Source organism: Poecilia mexicana, unplaced genomic scaffold, assembly GCF_051168715.1.
Source record: "Poecilia mexicana isolate PSO_F unplaced genomic scaffold, ASM5116871v1 scaffold_18, whole genome shotgun sequence".
Classification (NCBI taxonomy): domain Eukaryota; kingdom Metazoa; phylum Chordata; class Actinopteri; order Cyprinodontiformes; family Poeciliidae; genus Poecilia; species Poecilia mexicana.
Window position 1 is genome coordinate 20,877,137 of NW_028263387.1, and position 23,544 is coordinate 20,900,680.

Sequence of the window (23,544 nt, forward strand, 5' to 3'; positions counted from 1 at the left end):
ACACTCCTGTATGTTTTTGTCTGTTCAATCCAAATCTTTTATCGCTCTTCTCTCACTCACTCTGCAGAACAAGAACAGACTTGGAGCTGGAGACTGAAACTCTGGGTAACAATGCCACAGCATGCCAGCAGCTCATATCTGATCAAATACAAAAATAAGAGAAATACAGAGTAAAGCTAATCTTAGAAATGTGTTGGACATGCTGGGTGTCAAGAAAACAAGAAGTGTTGTTTTTGATAGAAAATAAAAAATAGATGAACAAGTAGAAGTTGTGAAAGCCAGTTAGAGCTACTGTAGATAAAAAAAAGGAGAAAATTGTACATTTCCACCAAAAATGCTCAGAAAATTTAGATTAATCTCAGAAAACTTCTAGAAAAAGCTAGAAAATCTTAGAAAATCTCTGAGTTTGAAAAGTCAAAAATGTACAAGAAAAAAGTTGAAATATACAAATCTCAGAAATGGTTAGATTAATCTCAGAAATTTTCTAGAAAAATACAAGAACATTTATGAACTCCAAAAGTTGAAAATTTGCAAGAAAAACTTGGAGACCTCACAGTTTGAAAAGTCAAAGATTTGTGAGAAAAAAAAAATAGAAAGTTTTAGCTTAATCTCAAAAATTGAGAAAAAACTTGGAAATATTTGGGCTTCAAATGTCAAAAAATATGCAAGAAATTCACAGAAATCTTGCTGAAAAAAGGACATTTCAGAGTCTGAAAATGTGAAAGTTTCCAAGAAAAAAATTAATACATTTTAAGAGTACTTTGAGAGATTTTCTAGAAAAAGTTTTTAGAGAAATTAAACATTTGAAACTCAGAAATTTCCAGGTGGGGGATGGGGGTTCTAGAAAATTTCTGAGATTAATCTAAAAAAATTGGCGGTTTTAGGTAAAAATTTACATTTTTTTCAATCTACACTTTTCCCAATTCCACTGTATTTGTAGGTAATTGCTGCAAAAGATGTGCATTAGATTTAACAACAAGCTAAATTCCCCATAGTTGTGCTCTAAATGATAAATCAGGCTCAGGAAAAACATAACAATAACTGTGCCCTATTACTTGGATTAATGAACAGCCTGTCCTCGTCTGCCCTCAGATAATTCCCACACATTCATCAAATCTCCAGGGCATGGATTCCACTAATTCCAGCAGCATTACCATAATAGGATCTAGTTTTATGAGCAGGTGTGACAATTGCTTGTATATTAAATAGCATTTTTCTCAGTTACTGTACACATGCTGACAGCTTTGGATCAGCATCCATGTCCAAATACGGCAGATGAGGGATTCATCTCTGCTATGGAGCCATGAAACCTCCCTGTTCCTCCTCTAGCCAAACCTGAACTCTGCATTTTATCTTCTCCACAGGGACACAGACCCGTTTTCAATCATAACTCTGACCTCAGACACCCGTGTGTGTGTGTTTTTCTCCACTCAGCGTGGGGCGTACACTCCACTCCATTCCACCACCCATGCTGGCTAATCCCTGGATCCTGTGAGTAGGACCATGATTTGTGGGACTGTGTTGCCAGGGGGAAGGTGGTAGCGGTGGTGACGCTCGGATCCTGTTGGAAATGACAGCTGAGGAAGGCGGATTGGAGCTCGGGGACCAGAAAAGCAGCAGAGGCAGGAGATAGCGAAGAAAGTGCCGCACTTCGCCGTTTTCAAAGGGTGTGTTTGTGTGTGCTGGAGAGCAGCTTTTAGCCTCTCGGCAAATCATTTGTCATGGATCAGTGTGCGCATGTGTGCGTGTCGTCTTGAAGCTAAACGAAGCCGTGTGTGCGTGTGGGGATACACGCATCTGTATGTGACTGTGGATGTGTGTTTGTCTGCTAACATGTCAAATCTGACATGTTAGCTATAGTGCTAATTTACCAAAGCTAGTTGGCTAATATCCTAAATTAGCTCTTTCTGGGTGCCGCCTGAATGCAACATGTCCAGCTGTGTGTTAGAGATATTGTAGCTATTTTAGCACCCTTGCTACAACAGTTCAAGATAATTTCTTATATGAAAGGTGTATTAGGTGTCAACTGTTGGACAGCAAGGTAGGCTAATTTTGTCGGCTAATAGCTTAGCAGCTGGCTCGCTAATTGACCCAGTTTAAAGGGGCAGAGGCCGTGTTGGCGTTCCAACGCGACACAAACTTTGTTTACAACTTTTCTCCCCCGCCCCTAATTATTTTGTTACACTTTTCAACAACAGTTTCCCATTTCAGACCCAACACCCTGTTTTCAACTCTGAACCTTCAGGTAAAAGTTTTCGTTCTGCTACGTAAACTGTTTTTGGACTCGTTTAGCTCTGGGTACATTTAATCCGCTAACTCCATCAACCGTCGCCTCACGTACCCGTCTACGCTGCAGGGAGAATTCACGTTTCCATAGCAACGTAAACAAAATATGTAAACCAGGGTGAAGACGTGTAGATTATCCATTACATATTGTATTAATCCCAGAGAGAAAGTAAATGTTGCTCTAATTTTTTTTATAATATATGGAGTCATTGTACATGCTGATGGCTGTGGGCAGGAACCATCTACTGTAGCAGTCTGTGTTACAGTGTATCGGAAGAAACCTCTGACTGAAGACACTGTTGTCAAAATTAAAAATTTTTAAAAATCCTTAAATTGAATATTTTTTATGATAGATTTATTAACGACAAGCCTAAAGGGATGTATGTAAAAACTATTTATTTTAAAATATAATCTCTTATAACAAAATTTAAATTATGCAAAGATCATGTTGAGGTGAATTGAAATCACAGAGCTGGTTCATTGTTCCTTTGTTTCATTAACTCAATTCGAGATATTAAGTACTATATTACTAAAGTACAGCCTTAGTTGTACTTTAGTAATTATGCCAACTCCAAATTCACTTTCTCTGAAATGTAGAAGATCTTATAAGATTAAGAAATATTTTTTATTCAGAATATTTTTATTCAGAGGCCTGATTTTCTAAGCTTCTTATGGTTTAGAAAATCATACGGAAGAAAGCTAATTCTCCACAAAGAGGATAATCCACACAGTCTATAGTGCTGTAACCAAGCATATTTACAGAAAGTTTAGTGGAGGGAAAAAGGTGGTAGAAAATGTTGCACAAGCGATACCTGCATAATTGTAAACAAATCACTGACTGCCTGTAGAAAATACAAAATTCTGGTGTAATAAATGCATTTATGCTAAAAAAATTGACATTAGTTTGACCTTTTTATATTGCCTTGAAACTTTCACAAAATGGTCTTTCCTTAATGTTCTACTCTTAGTTGCTCTTTGCCTGTTTTTCATATAAAAGTTTATTAATGTTACAAAACTATAATTTTGCCAGTACCGTAACTTCAAATACAGGGAGCCCAGACTCACTAATACTCATTCACAGTTAAAATGCCTAAACATTGAGAATACAGTTAAAATGCTGGGATTCAAGCTCAAACTGGAACCATTAAGATTAAACCAAACCACCAAGTCTGCAAAAATCTTCCCACATTCTACTAGAAAATGAACTATAATAGATGGACAATGTCAAAATAGGCTTAAAATTATTATTGTTTAACACATTGTGATTACAAGGTTGAGTTGTTTAAAGAAACAAAGCCTTGTATAAATGTCACAAAACTTTGTTTTTATGTTCATTTTTCCTTTGGTTTAATGTGTTATGATTCTCTGTTCTTCTGCACCAACAACCCTCAGAGTCTCATGATTAACACCAGGCAGCACATAACAAGTCAAAACAATCAAAGCTCTTTATTTAGATAGAGGGAAATTCATTGTGTTATTTTGGTACATGGAAACTCTCAGAAATCGTAACTATTCAGGTAGAGTCAAAACCTTTCTTTTAATTACTTAAAATAAGTAAAAAGGCATAAATAAAAACTGTACGTAGTGGGTTGAACTCTTTCTTTTTAAACAAAGCTTCCTGTTTTTCTTCTTCGGTCCTCAGGGTTGCTGAGATGGAGTCGCTGATGAACGCGGTGACGCCGCGCTCGCCGGCCCCCGTTAAGAAGCTGTCCGAGGTGGACTTCCGCTCAGGGGCCACGCTGGAGCAGCTGTCGGCCCAGGTGTCGGAGCTGGTGCTGCTGGAGCAGGGGGAGTTTGGAGACCAGACCGCCTTAGAGGTCCACACTGCCAAGGACTTCATCTTCAACATGCTCGGTAAAAAAAACATTTATTTCTCTTATGTAACTTTTACACATTTACACAATGTGTCACCATGTCGTGGCATTATGAGACAAATAATCTACCTTCTCCCAATGCTAACTGGAAACAACCAATCAGAGGCAGGAGGCAGGTCTTGGCGCTGTCAATCATGCCATATGCGTGCTGCTCACACTCTCCCAGTTGCTCTCCCCATCAGCATAGCCTGTTGTGAATGCTGAGGCTATTTAGCATGGCCACCAGTGACGGCGAATAAACGTTTCTCCTTTAGCAGTAAGATGTTTTTCCGCCTTTAAACATGTATCTGCGCGTTCATCAGGCTGATTGACGGCGCTAAGACCCGCCTCCTGGCCCTGATTGGCTGTTTCTGGTACATTTCTTCAGATGACAATAGCAGCTCAGGGAGGATATGGAGGAAATGGATCTTTTCACATATTATCTGTTTTATATCAAACTGTTACAAAATGAAGACAGTTTCAATAAATATGTAAAAAATCTATTTTTAATAAAAGTTACATAGTGCAGCTTTAAGGTCAGATAATCGATAAGGACTCACCGTAGTTTTTAGGGCAATGCGTCCTCTTGGTTAATTACGTAGTTTTTAATCAATCAAGTTTATTTGTGTAGCACATTTCAACAACAAGGCACTTTAAAGTGCTTTACATCATAAAATCACAAAAAATCAACAGTTGAAACATTACATTTTTCCAAGTCATTACACATCAAAATGTTAGGCGTATAAATCCTTGCAAACAGTTTCTCATGCGATTATTGGCTTTTTCTGGTAAATTTGAGAACAAATCTGATTGAAACTTGGTGAGGCTCAGATACTAATCACTCTGACTAATCTTCAGGTTTGTACCTTCCTACTCCATAGTGGCAGGGCAAGCTTTGGTTATTCTTGTCCAGCCTTGTTTGCTACAGTTCCAAGTTGTTTTAAAATATTCAGTTATTGCTTTGAATGTGTAATGTCTAGGTTGGTACGTATCTTTTGGGGTAGCCACATTGTGACTGGTTGAATATTAAAACCATTCAAATAACAGCAGAAATGTAAACAACTTACTGAGCTGCTGGGGGAAGGATCTGTGGTAACGCTCCTTCGTGCACCTGGGATGCAACAGTCACTGAAGGAGCTTTCCAGTTCTTTTTTTTTTTTTTTTTTTTTTTTTTTTTTTTTACTAAATTAAGAAATCATGTCAAAATGCTTTGGTGAAATTACATTTTTGTAGTTGTTTCAGCCCATAGAGATAAACATCATCCCTCCAGATATGACTGGGTTGTTGCACACATTGAGGTTTGCAGTTCTAAGAAGAAATAACCTGTCATTAGCTTTAATCAGTCCAGTCTGCAGCGTTTCTCTCTGGTTTTCCATTTCGCAGCTGGGACACGGTTAGGTCGGGTTTGGGGTCTTTCCCAGATTCACTCTCTGGCTCCAGAGGTAAATAAATCGGCACCGGTTCTGTTCTGTGAGTTCTGGAAATGTTCTCCGCTGCATTTCTGATTTGAGTCGTTTCTATGGGAAGAAAATAATCAGCGAGCCAGAACAAATCGTCTCTTTTTCTGTTTCTGCTTGTTACTGGTTGTAGCTTGTGGCACCGCAATGTTGCAGCTGTAGAAGTGTGTATTTGGTCATAAGGTTTACAGTGTTGTATTTATTTTTCCAGGTTTATTAGGAATTTGTTTTAGTTTACTGTGACGAATAGGGAGCTTTGCTGCTCTGCTTTTTCTAGGATCATTTGAAACATTTTGCAGACAGATGACAAAGTGGTTGTCAGAGTAGATACAGTAAAAGGAAACAAGTTATCCTTCATTGGCCCATTTTTTATTTGATGTAGGAGTATCTGTATCTAAGATAAACACACCTGGATAAGTTGGATAAATAAATATTAAGTTAAACCCAGTAACCCTCGTATATAGATTGTGTTGATTTGAATCTACTCTGCAAACTTTGCTGTAAACCTCAGAAAACTGATGGCTAGTTTTAGCTTTTTGCTGCAAGTTAAAAACACAAGATGACATATGAAAGTGTGTCCAACAGGTGGCACTGTTTCTCCTTTCTCTCTTCTAACGCTCATCTTCCTGGCCTCTCTCGTTGGTGTTGATATAAACCAGTTAAACATTAAAAGACGGCTTGTTTAGAAGCCGTTTTTCATGCTCAGTGTTTCCGTATCTTATTAGCCGGTTTTCCTCTGCAGTTTGCTGGTTGATGGATCGCTCTTCTTCTCTCTTCCTCGCCTCACCCAGTGAGAAACGGCACAAATCAAACTGGGATCCAGCCTCTCCTTTCTCATCTTCTTGCCGCCGCACGCAGACACACATCACTCCCTTCCCCCTGCAGGAGCCTCTTTGCTGCTCCCGTCGTTTTTTTGAACATCTCCTGATGGCTCCTTTAGGTCTTGCAGGCGGCTCAATCACCAGCGGCTCACCGGTGCGAAGGAGGGAACAAATAAAAGTTTGACACTTTGAACAGTTGGAAAGTTTGCGTTTAGATTCTGGGCTTGTAAAGCTGAACGTGCGGCGGCTTCGATGAAAGGAAGCAGATATCGTCCTGATCTGGGGGAGTCGTATTTCGGCGCGCTGGGCTGCTCTTTTCTAAAGTTTGAGCTGCAGACGGATTCTCACTTGGGCTGTCAAGGAAAAGGCAGGAGAGGAGATTAAACTCGCAAACAGACACAGTGATTTTCCTCACAGCCTGACAGATTCTCATGCTCTTATTTACCTCATGTTTGGGTAAACAATTCGGTCTGCCTTCTGGGGGCTACTGTATAAATCTTTTAAGATGAAAAAGAAGAAGAAACGGATCCCCACTGGTGGAAGAACGAGGAGGAGTTCAAAGGTCATCCTCTCTCTGATCTACGGGAAGACTGCTGCTTTCGATCGGATCTTCAGAAGTCATGAACATCTTTCTGTTTGGGTCCAGAGATGGACGTTTGTATAAAAAAAAAAAAAAACAGATTAAAAGCTTAAACTGCACTGCAAGGAGAACCAGACATGTCCAGAGGGATTTCCTCTTTCTTCTTTACAGCAGATTTAAACTAAAAATCAAAATCAGCTGAAAGAAAAATCAACTTCTGTGATTTTTTTTCTACTCCCAGTGAGGCAAATTCACAGGTTAAAATGTGATTAGTTGTGAAGAAGGTGAATTAAAGATAACAAATTCAGAAAACTGAAGAAAAAATACAGCTGGAACTTTAACATGTTAATTCCATTTAATTAAGTACATTGATTTTAACGCATTTTTGTTTTTACATACAAAAGTTCTGAGTGGAACCTTTGTGTTCGTGTTTCTGGTACGCCCGTAAATCTGACGCACAAGCGACATCCACAAACAATGATGGACGACAGAGCCACTTTTCATGCTTTAAAAAACAATAACCTAGGTAAAACATTAAAAAGAATAAACATATTTATTGTTCTTGAGCTCATATGTCTTTTTATTCAGTAATGTAGCAACAAAATGTTGCTTATTTTATAGATATACAGAATCCTCAGCTTGAACAGTTATCTGCAGACCCCACACATTCTGGACACAAACTGTTTAGACTTTTTCTTTCAGGTCAGCTTCCACAGAAACAGTTTTAGCATATTTGTACTGTTAGAACTTGTAGTTTTTATTTTCTATATGTAAAATAATGGCTCTCCATACACATAAATGCTTTTTCCTTTTGTCCTTTTTACGCTTGAAACTAAATCCTTTGATTGTTCACACAATGTTGGCCAAAAAAGCTGATTTGGATTCTGAACCAGCCCAAAATGGCAACTAAAAAGGACAATTTTAAATGTTTAATTAATTTAATTTACTCCAAATCAATTTGAACCTTGAATTAAATCATTAAAAGACGATAATTATGATGAGTGGATGCCAATTAGAGCTTCTTATTCTGTGCAGAACGACCCGACCGCTGCTGAATATTTCACCTCATTTAAAGGAAAAAGTCATTTTTTTATTCCAGATTTTCTCCCTTCATGGAGGCGTCTTTCTGATCCAGATGTTCTGCGTCTCGGGCGTCGAGGGGCCGGGCGCCAGAAACCAGCCTCCGCTTTATTATCGCACGCCCAACTAACCCTCCGTTAGCGCCGTTTCCGATTTGGGAGCACATCTTTGCTGGGCAGCTGGGACCAGAAGACGAATCAAAATCCTCGTTTGATTAGCCGCTCTTTGTTTGTGCTACAATTTTCATCAGCTCAGACGCGGAGCCCAATCAGAGCCAACGCTGTTGTTTGGCTGACAGCGGCGTTGAGTCTTTACGGTTGGGGAAGCCGGCGTGTCGGCGAATCTCCCAGCAGATGCTGATGAGTTCGCAGCCTCCTGCTGCAGATCGCACAGCTGTCTCTGATTGAAACGGCGAGCAGCGTCTCCGTGGCTCAAGGCGGAAGATGTCACATCTGATCCGTCGTTTTAGGAGTCTTCTCGGCTCCTAATTGAACATGACTGGGGTTTTGACACCGCATGACATCGTTTGACAGAGTCTTCAATTAGACGATTAAGGGTTTAAAAATCTCCAAGTGTTCCTGCGGCAGCAAGTGAAACGATTAGCCGCCATCAGAGGATGACGGGGCCGTCTGACCTTTTGTCTGAGTGTTCATGAAAAATCATCATCTGTACCTCAGATAGCTGGAAAATCTAGTTTGGGTCGTCTTCATATTGACTCATAAGCTGTTGATTTTCTCTGAACATTTTCCAATAAGTTGTTGTTTTTACAACTGGGAGAAGCTGATTAGGAATCCAAAGCCAGAGGATTTTGAGGTTTTATGGATGCAGAGCAGAGACAGAAAGAGGAAAGGATGATATCCCCAACTCAACATCTCTCTGTCCAACTCTTTAACCCTACAGATAAATAAAACTAAGGTTTCATTCACACCAGCCATGTTTAGTCCACTTTAATCAAACTCCAGTCCGTTTGTCTTTAAAATCTGGTTTATTTGGGGAAGTGTGAACTCTGAGGTGGACCAAACACAAACTCTGGTCCACCTAAAATCCACTGTCTCTGTTCGATTCAAGTAAACTCTGGTGTGACTTGAATGCCAAACTCCAAAAGCAGGAAGTAGACTACAGCGCAGGGCATTCTGGGTAAATGCAACTGAAAACAAACAAGCTAGCCTAGCGCTAGTGAGAGAAATGACGCTTGATCTTTTAACAAAGACAAAAGAGAAATCCAACAACCACTAAAACCTGATGCTACTCCGTTTTCATGTTGTTTCCTTCGGTGGTTCTTGGTGCAGCGCCCCCACAGGTGAGGAGGGGAACAGATGAAAGCGAACTACAGCAGCTGAAAATGTAACAAATGTAACTTTGGTCCCCAGTCGAACTGAGTTTACCTGACTCAGGGTTTCCTCCAGTGTACGTTAAGCCTGGCAGGCCACCAGGATTAACTTGCTCCCCACCAGGCTAAGTGTTATTAATTTACTTTAAATTTCTAATGTTTTTATACGCCAATAACATTCACAGTAAAGAAGGATTAAGCTAGGCTTTCATTTGATGCGTTGAACTGGGTTTGAGGGCCCGTTGGCTTCACACGATTTTATTTCCAAATTATGATGCCAGCTAGTTCACCTCCACATTTTGTAACTTTTAACATTTTTTAACACAAAAACACAGTTATGCTGTTAGCATGTAATCTTATAGAAATGGTCTTTAGTCAGAGGCTTCTTGAGAGTCAATGCAACACTGACTGCTACTGGATATACTTTCTGTCCACTGAATCACTTGGTTGATGAGTGACGGCAGTATTTAATTTCTTTTTTAAGATAAATAATTTAGCTTACTTCCAGCTGAGGCGTCTCAAACTCTTTTTGTGTTTCTGTTCTTCGATGTGACATCTGTATCATTTGTCTTAACATCCAGTTTGTTATATTTATGTAGAGAACCTAAAGAAGTAGTCAATCGAGACCTGGAGAACAGCTAACGTCTGCAAAACAGATTCACTTAAAGAAGTCGGGGGCAACAGAGCTGCTGTAAAAATCTCAGCCCGCCATGGTTTTTCTCCTCTTCGCTGATAATTCACTGTCATTTAGCGACGGGTAAAACGGCGGCATTACCGAGATCAAAGCAGCAGAGAGGAACCGAAATGACACCGACGGCTTCCTCTCTGCAGGTGGTTCAGACACACCACGTCTGTCATTTCTCATCCCCATCTCACTTACACACACACACACACACACACACACACACACACACACACACACACTTACACACACACAGAGCAGGCCTTTTCTGAAGCATCTGTTTCTGAGCTAATCTCCTGCCGTAGTGTGAAATCATGACCAGCGAGGTGATGGAGAAGATGATCAGTCTGAATTAGACTGGAGATGAAGTCTGGAGGTTTATTTTGCTTATTTTTGTTTAAACTGGGGGTCGGCAGCCAATGTTGTGGCCATTTATGTTACATTTTTGTGAATCATAACTTCTGTCAGTTTAGTTTTTTCTTCAGGCAGTTAAAATGTTTGGAACCAAAATCTGTTATTTTAATTTGTTGTTACTTTGGAAACTTTTAGAAGCTCCCATTAACTCAGGGGTGACTAAAGTGCGGCTCAGGGGCCATTTATGGCTCCGGATTGACTCTGGGTGGCCCTTGATCACAGTTCATGTAGTTGATGCAGATTTGAAAAGGATTAAAATGAAAATTGTAAGGTACAACACAAGATATTCAACTAAGTTTTCTGCTTTTAATTTCATTTATTAGTAATAGGGACCAAAAACATTCAGATTCTTTGACTGAAATGCAGTTTTGGGCAAACCTGTTTAATAAATTTGTCAGAATAAAGCATGTCCTGTCCTTGTTGCTAAAGAGACGTTGGACTTTTTTCGTTATTTCATAAAAATATTGAATGTTTAGTTTGTTTATTTAGCTGATAAAAATAAATATAATATTTTTAAATTTAAAACATTATGAAAATTGAAATTTTGTGGCCCCACTTGACATTTTTGGGCTCGTGCTAAAAAGTTTGGTCACGACCGCATTAATTTAAGAGATTACAGCTGCATTTTGTAGCTTTTATAAAACATATTTTTTACACATTTGTTGAAACTGTCACAATGCCGTGACAGTTTAGTATTAGACTGTGAAAAAATGTAGATCCCAGTGCTAAATAGAAACTACCAATCAGAGCCAGGAGGCGGGTCTTGGCGCTGTCAATCATGCCCGTATGCTTGCCGCTCTCCTCTTCTTCGCTGCAGCTCGTGCAGAATGTCGCGAATGCTAAGGCTAGTTAGCATGGCCACTGATGACAGCGGATAAACGGTTCTCCTGTAATGGTAATTTGTTTCTCTCCCTTTAGCACATTTAGAATTGTGTACATGAGGTTGATTGACACCGCTAAGCCCCTCCTCCTGGCTCTGATTGGTTGTTTTTGGCTCAGGGAGGAGGTGGAGATCAATCTTTTCACAGATTATTCCTCATTCTGTCACGACATGGTGACAGTTTCAACAAATATGTAAAAGACATTTTTTTTAAATAAAAGTTGCATATTGCAGCTTCAAGTGGTTAGATGAAAAATCTGCAGAATGTGTCGCTTAATGGTGTGAATAATTGATTAATCGATAAGTATAATCATTAGTTGCAGCCCAGGTCTAAAGAGCCTCATGCCTGGTCTAATGGATATGGAGGATTTCCCTCTTTAAACAACAAATATTAAAGAAATGCCTAGTTTCTAGTTAAAGTATGGATGTTTGAAGTAATAACTTTGCTTCTCACTCTGAGGTAAATCATGCAGGTTTCTTAGCAATCACTCCCTGTTGGGCGCTTGGTGGTTAAATGGAGGCTGTAGAAATGACTGTCGCTGCTGTAATGTGAGTTTAAATTCACTGCACTTCAGCGTAACTTATGATTATAATTTACTGAAATTCTGCCTGGTTTTCCCTCTGATGGGACATGAAATGAGTCTTTTGAGCCGGGAAGGCGTCCTCTCCTGGAGACGTACATCCGTTACAGGATTAGGGTTTAATCCGTGGCTGTGAAAGCAGCCGGGACCGGCTCCATTCCAGCTCCATTTTCCACATTCGGACGGCGCTGGGAGTGTTTCCGTGTGTGTGTGTGTGTGTGTGTGTGTGCGCGCTGGTTTGTCCTGCTGAGTGTTTAACAGTTTCCATTTAAAAAATTACATTTTCTTTTTTATTATTTTTTGGAAGAACTTCAAACTTATAGCGGAAAGCGTGGCGCTTGCTAATTGATACGGTTTTTTACATCTTCTTGGCTATTTGACCCAATTTATTAAAGGCCAATTAAAGCAAATAAATCAGAGCAGACTCTGCTGCAAACCTGCTGAGCTGTTATCTAATGTCTGCTCTTCCTCTTCAGCTTTTATCCACCCTTTTTCCTCTTAACTGATTTTAAATGTTGCAAATCAGTTTGAAAATCTGGAAACTTCACCTTATCTGTGATCGGTGTGAAGAAAAACATCTGCTCTCCATTGCTGCTGTAGTTAAATCTGCTGTGCTGCTTTATCCTAACTTTACAAATTAAAGTTTAGGAATAGTTAGAAATATTCCAAAACTGTAGAAACTCATTAAACTCGATGAGTTTAAACAGCCTGGAGCTGGAAAAATAAAGCGTGAAACCAGTGAATGTAGAATAACTTCATTTTTCCTCATCACTGAATCTATTGCTGTCTTTAAAGTAATTGGAAACCAGAAAATGTTTAATTATGAGAAGGTCAAAGGTTGATGGTTGGAGGACTGGCAATGGTAAAATAACCAAAGAATGAATTCAGCTGCTGTTCTTTAACCCTTCAGACTAAAGACAAAAGGTTGGTCTCTGTCAAGATGTCAGTCTAAAGTTCTCATCTTTTTTCGCCTTACGCCATTTTGAAATCAGCAGCAACTCTGGTATTTGGCCACTGATCTCCTTGGATAAAAAGTACTTCAATATAAACATGTATGAGTCGTGTTGGTATGTGGAGAATTAAATATTCTCTGTTGAGAAGCAGCAGATCGTTAGCTTTGATTTGAGTTTAAAAGTTCTCAGTGGGTTTGAAATCAGTTGCGTAACAAACACCAGAGGCTCTTGGTTCACCGCCGGGATCCTGCAGTTCAACTTTCAGACGATGTTTTTCTTTCTTAAAACACCTCCGAAGCGCTCCGGCTGTTTTTATCCAAAGAAGCAGAGAAGACAATGTCCCACTCATTAAGTCTCATTTCTCCTGCTCAGATGTTAGATTAAAACCACTTTCACTCAACGCTCGCACCTGTTTGATGTTCGTCTTAGAAACAGAATAAAATCCGACTCTGTGTTGAACACAGCTGCACAGAAATGCAAAGAGAAACGGGAAGCTTTGGTTTAGTGCCGTCAAATAAGATGCAGTTTGACTCCTGTAGGGGTTTATTTTCAATCTCTGGATGTTCCTCCGTTTTATTTTTGCTCGATTTTATTTTACCTTTAATGACGTGAGGCCATCCAAACAAGTTAATTGGTGCATTAGCAGTGAAATAGATGCTAACAACAAGAGAATCCCCAAAATCCCCTAAGTTGAAAGCCCTCAGGGGCCAAAATTACATTTTATATAAAGACATAAAAATAGTTTTATTGTGAATTCTTCCTTTTTTACATCCACAACAATAAATTAATCTACTAATATCTTAATTAAACATTAGTATGACGTTAGCCTTAATCTTTACAGTTACTTAACTTTTTGTTGGTACATAAAATGCTTTGGTTCTGGTGGGTCCAAACTTTTTGCATCAAGGACCAAAATCGCCAACTTCAAATTCCTTTGAAGCCAAAATTAGCTCTTACTCTCCAACTGAAACACAAAAATGATAGTTGTGAATTCTTCTGCTGGACAAACAATAAATTAAACATTATTTTTAATTAAACCATCATTTGTATGACATTTGCTTTAGTTTTTACAGTTATTTTAACTTTTTGGGCCAATTATTAATCGTTTTTGTTAGTCTATAAAATGATTTAGTTCATTTCCAGCGACAAAAATAATCTTTATATATATATATATATATATATATATATAAAAACTTTTCCTGTGTTTAGCCAAATATAAGTGATGGGTGTGCTTAAGTGTGTTTCTGGGTAAAAAGTTTCTGGAGGTTTGTGACATGACTTTCTATAAAGTTAAACATTTTCTGTTGAAGAAGATTTGAGCTTTCTGTGTAAATCTCATCCAAAAGCAGTTACATAAATTGTCTATGGCGTATGACTCCATACGCCATAGAGCCACATTTCCACCAAACTTCTGCGTTTAGCTGCTATTTGTAATTTAAAAGAAAAACAGACTTTAGTTGCATTGGTAAAAACAAACATTTTCAGTAGACATCCCAACATAATGTTATATTAGGTGTTCAGATGCAGTTAGTCAGCGCGGGGCGCAGCTCTGGACTGTGTATCGTAATAATGTTCAAAAACAAAAGTTCTGCAACTCACCCTGAGAAGCTTTCCACCGGTACCTTCAGGCTTTCTTTTAAGTGACCCGATCTTAAGCCATTTGTCTATTATTATTTTCAAACACAATCTTTTGGTAAGCTAGCTGTAGCGTCGCTCATGTCATGGCAAATTAACAGTTGTTTACATGCAGTACCTCTCGGACCACAGTTTGAGGAAGATTGTCGTAAATCCCCTCTGGCTGATAAACACCCTTCCTCAGCGTCTCTCCCCTGCGTCGTCTGCATTTCACCTCCGACCTGAAGCAGGTAGCAGTCGCCTGTGGGCCACTTCTCCATCAGACCAGGCTTTCTTCTCGGTTCTCTCTTTTTAAATGGGCTGAGATAATTTACTCCAGGGGGGTTCCCACGGTCCCAGAGCCCGAAAAGTACACAACACAGCTAAGTAGTCGTGGAGGGATTTGGAGACTTGAGTTTCTCTGTCAAAGTTTTCAGAGTGAAGGAAAGAGTGGTTTCAGACTCTGGGGAGTTCTGGTACTGGCAGGATTTAAGCTGCAACAGGAAAACGATGCATCTCGTGCCTCTTCCAGATGCTTCATGTCCCGCTGTGTGAGGTTGACTGGAACGAGCTGCTCTGACGGTGATGCGTTATTCATAACTGTGTTTTCTGAAACCTCAAACTATTTATCTCTGCCAGAAAATGAAGCTTTTTTTAGTACAGGAGCCCAGAATGGACAAACAATGGGCATGATTTTTTATACTCATCATTGGTTCATCTGCTGGTCAGTCTACCACTTGACCAGCAGATGTCGCTAAAAAGCCAGGAAAAATAACACAGGAATTAGTTCTAACTTACCTGATTAAATAAAAATCAAACTTTTGCTTTAACACTTATGCCAGTGGGTTAAAATATAAGGTGATCTCTAATTTATTTCAATAATTGATTAATCGTTTCACTATTAGGGCTGGGCAATATGGCTCAAAATGTATAACGATAAGGCTTTCATTTTGGTTGATAATTATTTTTGTTTTCTTTTGTCTTATCTGACTTATTGCCAGACCTTCCCTTAGTGGAAGGTCTGGCAGTGGACAAACCTTAAACTGCTGCTGCGCCAGTTACTCAGCAGGCTGTTGCTAGGTAACTGAAGGGTGAGTGAGTTGCTAGGTAGCCAAAGAGTGAGTGAGTTAGTCCTTGTTACTAACCTAGCTTAGCCGTGATAGGCTGAGCAGCTAAAACCTTTCTTCTGCCTACATTTCCCAGAATGCTGCGCAGGTCTGGATCGGAGTTCAGTGAAATTATTGAATATTCTATCAGACGTATTATCCATTGATATTGATCACATGTCTAAAGTGATATATGTTATTGATTTATTGTCTGGAGCTACTTAATATTTTAGTCATTGTGGTACTCCTATGCAATCTACAACTTCACCAGCAGATGTCACTAAAGTCCAATAAAGAAAAAGCTCCTTTTAGTTGAGCCTTAAGCAGCATAAGGTTGGAAAGGAAAATCAAAATTAACTAAACTAAACCACAAAAGTCGATGCTGATTTGTTAACGGGGAAAGCAGCTGCTGGTCAGTGAGCACTCCGGCCGGATCTGTGTGACCTATGACCTTTGGTGAAGCTATTCTCCTCTGCTGAAATCACCAAACTCTTAACTGTTTCTCTCCTCTCCAACCCTGCCAGGTTTAGTCCAGAAGGTGGACCAGCGCCTCCCGGTGGCCAACGAGTACCTGCTGCTGTCCGGCGGCGCCCGGGAAGGCGTCCTGGACCTGAACCCGGAGGACCTGGGCGAGTACGCCAAGGGGGCCGACTTCGACCTGGACTTCACCCTGCTGGTTCCCGCCCTGAAGCTGCACGACCGCAACCAGCCGGTGACCTTGGACATGAGGCGCTCGCCGCCGTGCCACTCCTGGCTCAGCCTGCGCCTCTGCGACTCCAACGTCCTGTCGCGCTGGAGCGTCTGCTGCCAGGAGGAGAGCGGGCTCCCCGCCGAGGAAGACGAGGACGAGGAGGAGGAGATGGGTGAGAGAGAGAGGAAGTGAAAGACGAGCGACTGGATGGAATAAACAAAGATGAAAGTGTTGCTGCAGATTGGATTGAGAGCGTGTTTTCTTCTGATGCACGACGCTGTGATGCAATTTCAGCCCGCAGCAGATGGGCTGTTTTTCACAATAAAAGCCCTCAGAAAGGCTCTGAGTTCAACTTATGAAGCAGAACTAAGCGGTGGAAAGTGCAAGATAATGCAGCGGTTTGCAGATTACTCCAGAAAATCAATCTGCGGCACGCTGGCGAGGGCGGAGGGGGGAGTAATGACATTTATTGATATGAATCTGTTTAATTTTTAGCAGTTTGGGACGAAGCGTCAGCTGGATTTTCTGGATGTGTAATAACATTTCCCACCAGATTTCAGGGAGCTGTAATTGTCGAGGCAGGGGAGCTGATTAAATCAGGGTAGATGACAGAAAGTGTCGCACCAAATGTGTCCCTGAAAGACGAAAAAACCCACCTGGGTCGATGGTTCCCAGTGGAATAATTAGATTTTGACACCTTTCTCTGAAAAGTGTTCACACCCCCTGAACCAACACATCCTGTCCTGGTGCAAGCCCAAACCTTGATGCTTTTCATGACATTTACTTGACAAAGTAGTGCTGATTGTTAATTTATAAATAGAAGAAACATAAGACGGGGTCAGTGAAATCTGTCAGCTTTGTGGTAATTTATTCATTAGAGTTCAGCACATCATCCCAAAACCAAAACTTTTATGTAAAATGAACTTTTTTGAGCCAAGTTTCAGTTTTGTCATCCGATTTTGCTTCATGTCACTTTAGAGTTGGCATGAATAGTCAAAAACAACATTTTATGGCAATAATTTGGTTAAAAGGCTAAAAAATGGCGTCCATCTTGAAACTGTCATTCTGAACTTTATCATAAAATGAACTTTTTGAGCTTCACATCATGTTATGATGTTATAATGTGAATCGGACCTGAAGTGTTGCTTTGATGCGTTCATGAATGTTTGAGAAATCCTTTAATCACCATGGTAACCGTTCAGCTGTCCTGGTTGGACCTAGCCCCGCCTCCTGGGAGCAGCTCCTCCCTACTCAGTTCCTTCAGACTAGCCAGTAGCAATTAGCGAACACCTCCTGTGCTGCTTCAGTGAAACGCTGGTAAAAATGATGTTAAAGGGTTGATAGAGGAGCCGATGTGTGACGACTTCCTGAAGGCGGCGTTTCAGAAAGAGCAGGAGCTTCTTAAAGAGACAGAGACCCAATTTTAATTTGTGATATTACTATGGAAAATTTATTTCAAGTCGTATCTGATGCATAGAGCATTTTTATAACAACTGAAGTTGACATAGTTACTTGATTATGCTATAAAACAGCACAATGTGACTGGAAAACACAGAAATACCCCTTTAATTAGTTTATGGGAAACATGAAAAACATTTTTATGCTCACTGAAAGGTTTCCCGGTAACTCTGCTGTACAGGTAAAGGCTCCATCCCGTCGCTGGGCTCCCCTCAGTCCCTGGACGGCTGCTACTTCTCGCCCAGCCTGGTATCGGACTGGTTCTGGGGGGTGGTGAGCGAGGCTGTGGAGGAGCTGCGGCGCAGCCCGCAGAGAGGCATCCCGACCGCGGAGCGGCTGGAGAGGAACGGGCCCCTGACCACCATCATCCTCCAGGTACAGAGCCGCTGCTGCCTCCTGCACTGAAACTGTTATAAAAAAAATAACAAATGGTCGGTTCTGTTCTGAGATTCAACAACCTCCATTATTTAAATTCCTCAAGGCAATTTATCTAAATTGTATTTTACTATTTAGCGCCATCTGCACCGACCAGATAATTATTTGTGTTGGCAACACTTATTTTAATTTTGCTTTTTAATTTTTAAAAGTTAATGTTACTTCTCATCTGTTCTGCACTTTATCTTTTTTCCCTAAACTTAAAACTTGAGACTTAAAGTGAAGACTAAATAGTTTATTTATCATTTTCTCTTTTCTCTTTGGTGTATATATTTTACTAGCTTAAGCACACTGCAAAAAAAAAAACGACAAAAAAAATCTTGCCAAGTATTTTTGGTCTAGTTTCTTGTGCAAATATCTTAGCACACTTAAAAAGAGACGAGACTAACTTAAAAGTGGCTTTTCAGAAATATATAACAGCTTGTTTTTAAGTCAGTAATTCCTTCAAATCGATGGAAAAAGTTTTAGTTCTATTGTCAGATTATTTAACTCATTATTTAATTTACTTTTTCTGCAATTTTAACGAATTATTGACTGAAACAAGCTCCTTTAACTTCCTGAAAAGTTATTTATAAAACAGTTTTATCCTATTTCAAGTGTACTAAAATATTTGCAGTAGGAACTGGACCAAAATTACCTTTTGGGTTTTTGCAGTGTAAGTACAAAAACATTTGCTGAAAGCAAATCATTCATAATGTCTCCTCTGAGTCTCTTATTCTGGTTTTATTCTGGTTTTCTCTCTGTTGGTTAGTTATTTCTTGTGTAAATGTTTTCTTTTGTTGATGTTTTTTTTTTGTTTCTTTTAATTGAACTATCTGTCCTTTGACTATTTCGGGGGGTGTTTCTGCTTAATTGTCTTAAAACAAAGGATGAATTTCATCTATTGTGCTTATTCCAACATATTTGATTAATGTTCATTTTCCTAAAGAAATAAATTAAAACAGAAACAGCAAAACGGGACTTTTTAAAAATTTTATTTGATCACTCGATTAATCGTCAGAGTAATTGTTTCCATCAGTTCTGTGCGGGCTTTGCAGTGGCGATAAAACCGTGTGTGTGTGTGTGTGTGTGTGTGTGTGTGTGCGTGTGTGTGTGTGTGGGTGTGTGTGTGTGTGTGTGTGTGTGTGTGTGCGTCCTTCCTGCAGGCGGGCTCCAGCCGGGTCCTGTACGACCTGCTGCCGGTGGTGTCGTTCCGGGGCTGGCCCGCCGTGGCCCAGGGCTGGCTGACGGCCAACCACTTCTGGGACGGTAAGATCACGGAGGAGGAGGCCATCTCCGGGTTCTACCTGCTGCCCTGCTGCTCCCCGCTGGGCGGCCGGCCCGACCGCGAGTGGAGGCTGGCCTTCTCCCGCAGCGAGGTCAGGAGACGCCCAGCCGTCTTTTCTCACAACTGTAAAACATATTTACAGTTGAACAGATATTTTCATTCACCCAATAGAAAGACACATGTACAGTTATTTCTCATTGTCTGAAGTTAAACCAGATCAAACTTCAGTTATTTATATTTGCTAAATGCTTCAGAACATTTTTTACCAGAGATTTTTCTTTTGTTAAGGAGCAGGAAGATCATTTACCTTAAGATTTGCTTGATTTAGTGTCATAACTATTTATTATTCCTAATGACTCAATGACAGATAAATCCATGTAATCCAATAAAGGCTGTTTTATATTTTCTACGTTAACATTATTGAAATTGGAAGATTTTATTTTTTTGTTAAAGGTGACCTATTCTGCAAAATTTCCTTTTTCTGCATTATTTTTATTCTTCCATTTGTGTTTCTGCTGCTTCTAAAAAAAAAACCCTGAGCATTAAAAAAAGAAACACCCAGCCGTCTTTTGGCAATAAGTTAATGATTTCCTGGTGCCTGGAAAATGTTAAGTCACATCTGACGGGCATTGTACCGTCACCTAGCAACCCCAGCCGAGACCAGCCTGTTACCTAGCAACCCAAGGTAGGATTTAATGCTGTATGTGCTTTACAATGGCTGCTGGAAAACACAAGTGTTTTGTTGTTGACTTACCATCCAGACACCACTTGCTGCATTCTTGTTGGTTGTGCAGGAGGCTCTACTTCTGCTTTTCAAAGATGTACGATCATAGAATTGTCCATCTGTTTGCAGCCATCATTATGTGTGTGGGGGGGGCGTGACCAGCAACAGCTTAATTGGATTTAAAGTGACAAATGGCCCTAAACCATCTCATATGAATATGAAAGAGGAACTTGACCAGACTAAAATCTCAATATTTAAAAACGATTTTGGGCAAAAAAAAATGTAGCAAACATGTTTTGTTGTTGCCCATAAACCTGTCTGACCTGTTCAAGGAAGCATAATAGGTCACCTTTAGATCAGTGTTTTGTTCTCTGACCAGTCTGGTGTGTGAGAGAGAGACTCTTCAAAACATAAAAAGTACTTCTTTTTTATGTTTATCTTTTTTATGTTATCACATTATTAATATAAATGATACCAAATAGCAGTGAATTGAAACGGTTGTTTTGTCTCCAATGTCTGGTGATGGAAAGGCTTTAAACTAACCTTGAAAAGTTCCTGAATTTTGCTGAGGCAAACTTGTGTGAGTCTTGACTGTAACCCGGCTCCTGCGCGGTTCTGATCCAGGTCCAGCTGAAGAAGTGCATCCCGTTCCCGATGGCGCAGGCCTTCCAGGCGGCCAAGGCGGTTCTGTCCCGCATCCTGGCCCGGCCTCGGTCCGGCCTCAGCCTCTACCACCTGCGCACGCTCCTGTTCTGGGCCTGCGACCGACTCCCCGCCGCCTACCTGTCCTGCCCCGAGCCCGACGCCCCGGGCCGCCTCCTCCTGGGTCTGCTGGACGACCTGGCGCACTGCATCCTGGGTAAGAACTGCCCCAACTACTTCCTGCCGCAGTGCAACATGCTGGAGCACCTGAGCGACGGCCAGGCGCTGCTGGTGGCCAGGAAGCTGGCCCACGTGCGCTCGGACCCCAGCGAACACCTGCGGGCCGCCCTGGACCAGGCGCGGCAGGCGGGCCAGCTGAAGAAGGAGCTGGCGGGCGGCGCCGCCAACGGACACGGCTCGCCGGGACTCCACCCGGCCAACGGCATCATCTCGCCGTCGGAGGACAAGCTGGCGCAGCGGCTGCAGCAGCTGGTGACAGAGAACCCCGGGAAGTCCATCTCGGTCTTCCTGAACCCCGACGACGTGTCGCGGCCGCACTTCCGCATCGACGACAAGTTCTACTGAGAGTCTGGAACTGAACCCTGCTGCTCCGTCAAGGCAGGATGTCACTTTTATAAAAATATTTGTTAAAACCGTCATCATGTTGACAGTTTATGAGACAGATAATTGAGATTGTTTCAGTGCAAACAAGAAACAACCAATCAGAGCCAGGAGGCAGGTCTAAGTGCTGTCAATCATGCTTGTGTGCTACAATACAGCTTGTCAGCAGAGCCCATGGTGAATGCTAAAGCTAGTTAGCGTGGCCACCAATGACTTACCTCGTCACAATAACAAATTTACTTTGTGATAACGTCGGGGGCGATAAATCGTCCCCGACGTTATCGTGATAAATAATATTGTTTTGAGAACATTATCAAGTTATAGAGATAATAATGCAAGAACACATTCTCACAGACCAATGAACTTTAATTTCTAACAAACATTTTAACACTGGAACAGGAAGACATTTTAAATATCTAATATAAATAAACAAATTAACATAAACAAGAATTTAAAAAAAAAACCCACCAGACTGAAGAGAAAAACAAAATGTCATCCAAATAGAAATTACTGAGATTGTTTTAATTATTTGATTTATTTCAACAAGTCCATCGATGACGGCAGATAAATGGTTTTCTTGTAATGGTGAGTTGTTTCTCTGCCATTTGCACATTTATGTGGTTGATTGACAGCGCTAAGGCCCTCCTCCTGGCTCTGATTGGCTGTTTTGGTTCTTCAGTATTTCTCCAGATTATCTGTCTCTAGTGACAGTTTTAACAAATATGTAAAAAAAAAAAATAAATTTAATAAAAGTTACACACTCCAACTTTAAGTCTTAAAACCAAAACCAAAACATTTCCTCCTGGAAACAGGTGTCCAGTAAATTTGCTGTTGCCACGGCGACCGTCGTCTCCTAACGAGCTGGCCTTAAGGAGACCGAACAGCTGTAGCCTGGACGTGAAAACACCTGTGTTGGTCGTTTTTTTTTTAATCGAGAACCAGAGACTGTGTGTTCATGTCTGCCTTAGGGGGTCCGAACACGGCGAACCCTCCACAGAACCCTCCTGACTCGCCCCGTTTCGTTTCACATCGTAGCGGCCGACGGATGAGTCAGAAGAAATCGAGCTGATGAAACAGATTGTAACTGCAAAGTCTGCGAGAAAAGAGTCTCTCTTTTGTTTTTAAACTACTTTTTTGTTGTTTTACACTCGGTTTGTGCGACGGTTTGTTTGACTTCTCTCAGGTATGCACAAAGTTTCCTGTTTTTATTCCTTTCTAAAGCCTCTAATGACGTTTTACGTCTTCCAAAGAGCTGCAAATGAATTGGTCTCACAAAACAGAAGCACCACAATCAGAACAAAAAGGTACGTTTTCCTCCGTCAGATGTCAAATAAATTTAGTCAGTTCATTTCTAAGAAATCAGCAGAACAAACCGACTTCCTCCAAAGACAAAGAAACACTCCTTTCATTTCAGGTTCATTTTTATTCTAGCTGATTAGCTTTTTAGTGTTCTGATCAATTTAAGCCGCTCTGCAGAGGACTAAACTAAAAATATGATCTGTTAGCTCTAACATTTACAACAGCGTTTTAGGGCGACTGTAGATAAAAAAAAAAAATAAGTTTTGCCAAAAAACTGAGACAAAGCTCAGAAATTTTCTAGAAAAAACACATTTCTGAGCATGATGAAATAATATTTGCTAAGAAAAACTGAAATTTTAAGATTAATTTTTTGTTTTGTTTTGTTTTTTTGAGAAAAACTGAAATTTCTCAGCTTGTAAAGTCAAAAATGTGTTAGAAAAAAATGTGGAAATTTCTGAGTTTCTAAGATTTGGGTGTTTGACATTTTTTCAGAATTGAATCTAAATTTTGAAGTTTTTTTTTCACATTTCTGACTTTTTTCTTCTGAGATTAAAATCTGGATTCCAGCTTTAAATACACAAATCAATATTTTTCTCAGAATTTTGGCTTTTTATTTTCTAATAATTCTGACTTTACTTTTCTGAGATTTAAGTTGGAATTCAAACTTTAATCTCATAAATCGGATTTTTTGTTGTCAGTATTCACTTTTTCACATAATTCAGTTTTTTTCCACAATTCTGACTCATTTCTTCTGAAATTGATTGAATATT

At 40.3% G+C, this 23,544-nt stretch overlaps 1 protein-coding gene across 1 annotated transcript; it reads left to right on the forward strand.

Moving 5' to 3' along the window:
- The first annotated feature begins 1,284 nt into the window (after window positions 1-1,284).
- tmem102 (transmembrane protein 102) lies at window positions 1,285-23,034 on the forward strand. Its single transcript, XM_015005263.2, has 6 exons — window positions 1,285-1,667; window positions 3,929-4,140; window positions 16,162-16,500; window positions 17,968-18,161; window positions 19,367-19,579; window positions 20,837-23,034. The coding sequence occupies exons 2-6, from the start codon at window positions 3,939-3,941 to the stop codon at window positions 21,437-21,439; spliced, it is 1,551 nt and encodes a 516-aa protein (XP_014860749.2). The 5' UTR covers window positions 1,285-1,667; window positions 3,929-3,938; the 3' UTR covers window positions 21,440-23,034.
- The last annotated feature ends 510 nt before the right edge of the window (window positions 23,035-23,544 follow it).

Bases quoted from the DNA above. Each gene is read 5' to 3' on its own strand.
- tmem102 (XM_015005263.2), top strand. From the start codon at position 3,939: ATGGAGTCGCTGATGAACGCGGTGACGCCGCGCTCGCCGGCCCCCGTT. The intron at 4,141-16,161 runs GTAAAAAAAACA...CAACCCTGCCAG, and splicing joins CTTCATCTTCAACATGCTCG to GTTTAGTCCAGAAGGTGGAC. The intron at 19,580-20,836 runs GTCAGGAGACGC...GTTCTGATCCAG, and splicing joins TGGCCTTCTCCCGCAGCGAG to GTCCAGCTGAAGAAGTGCAT.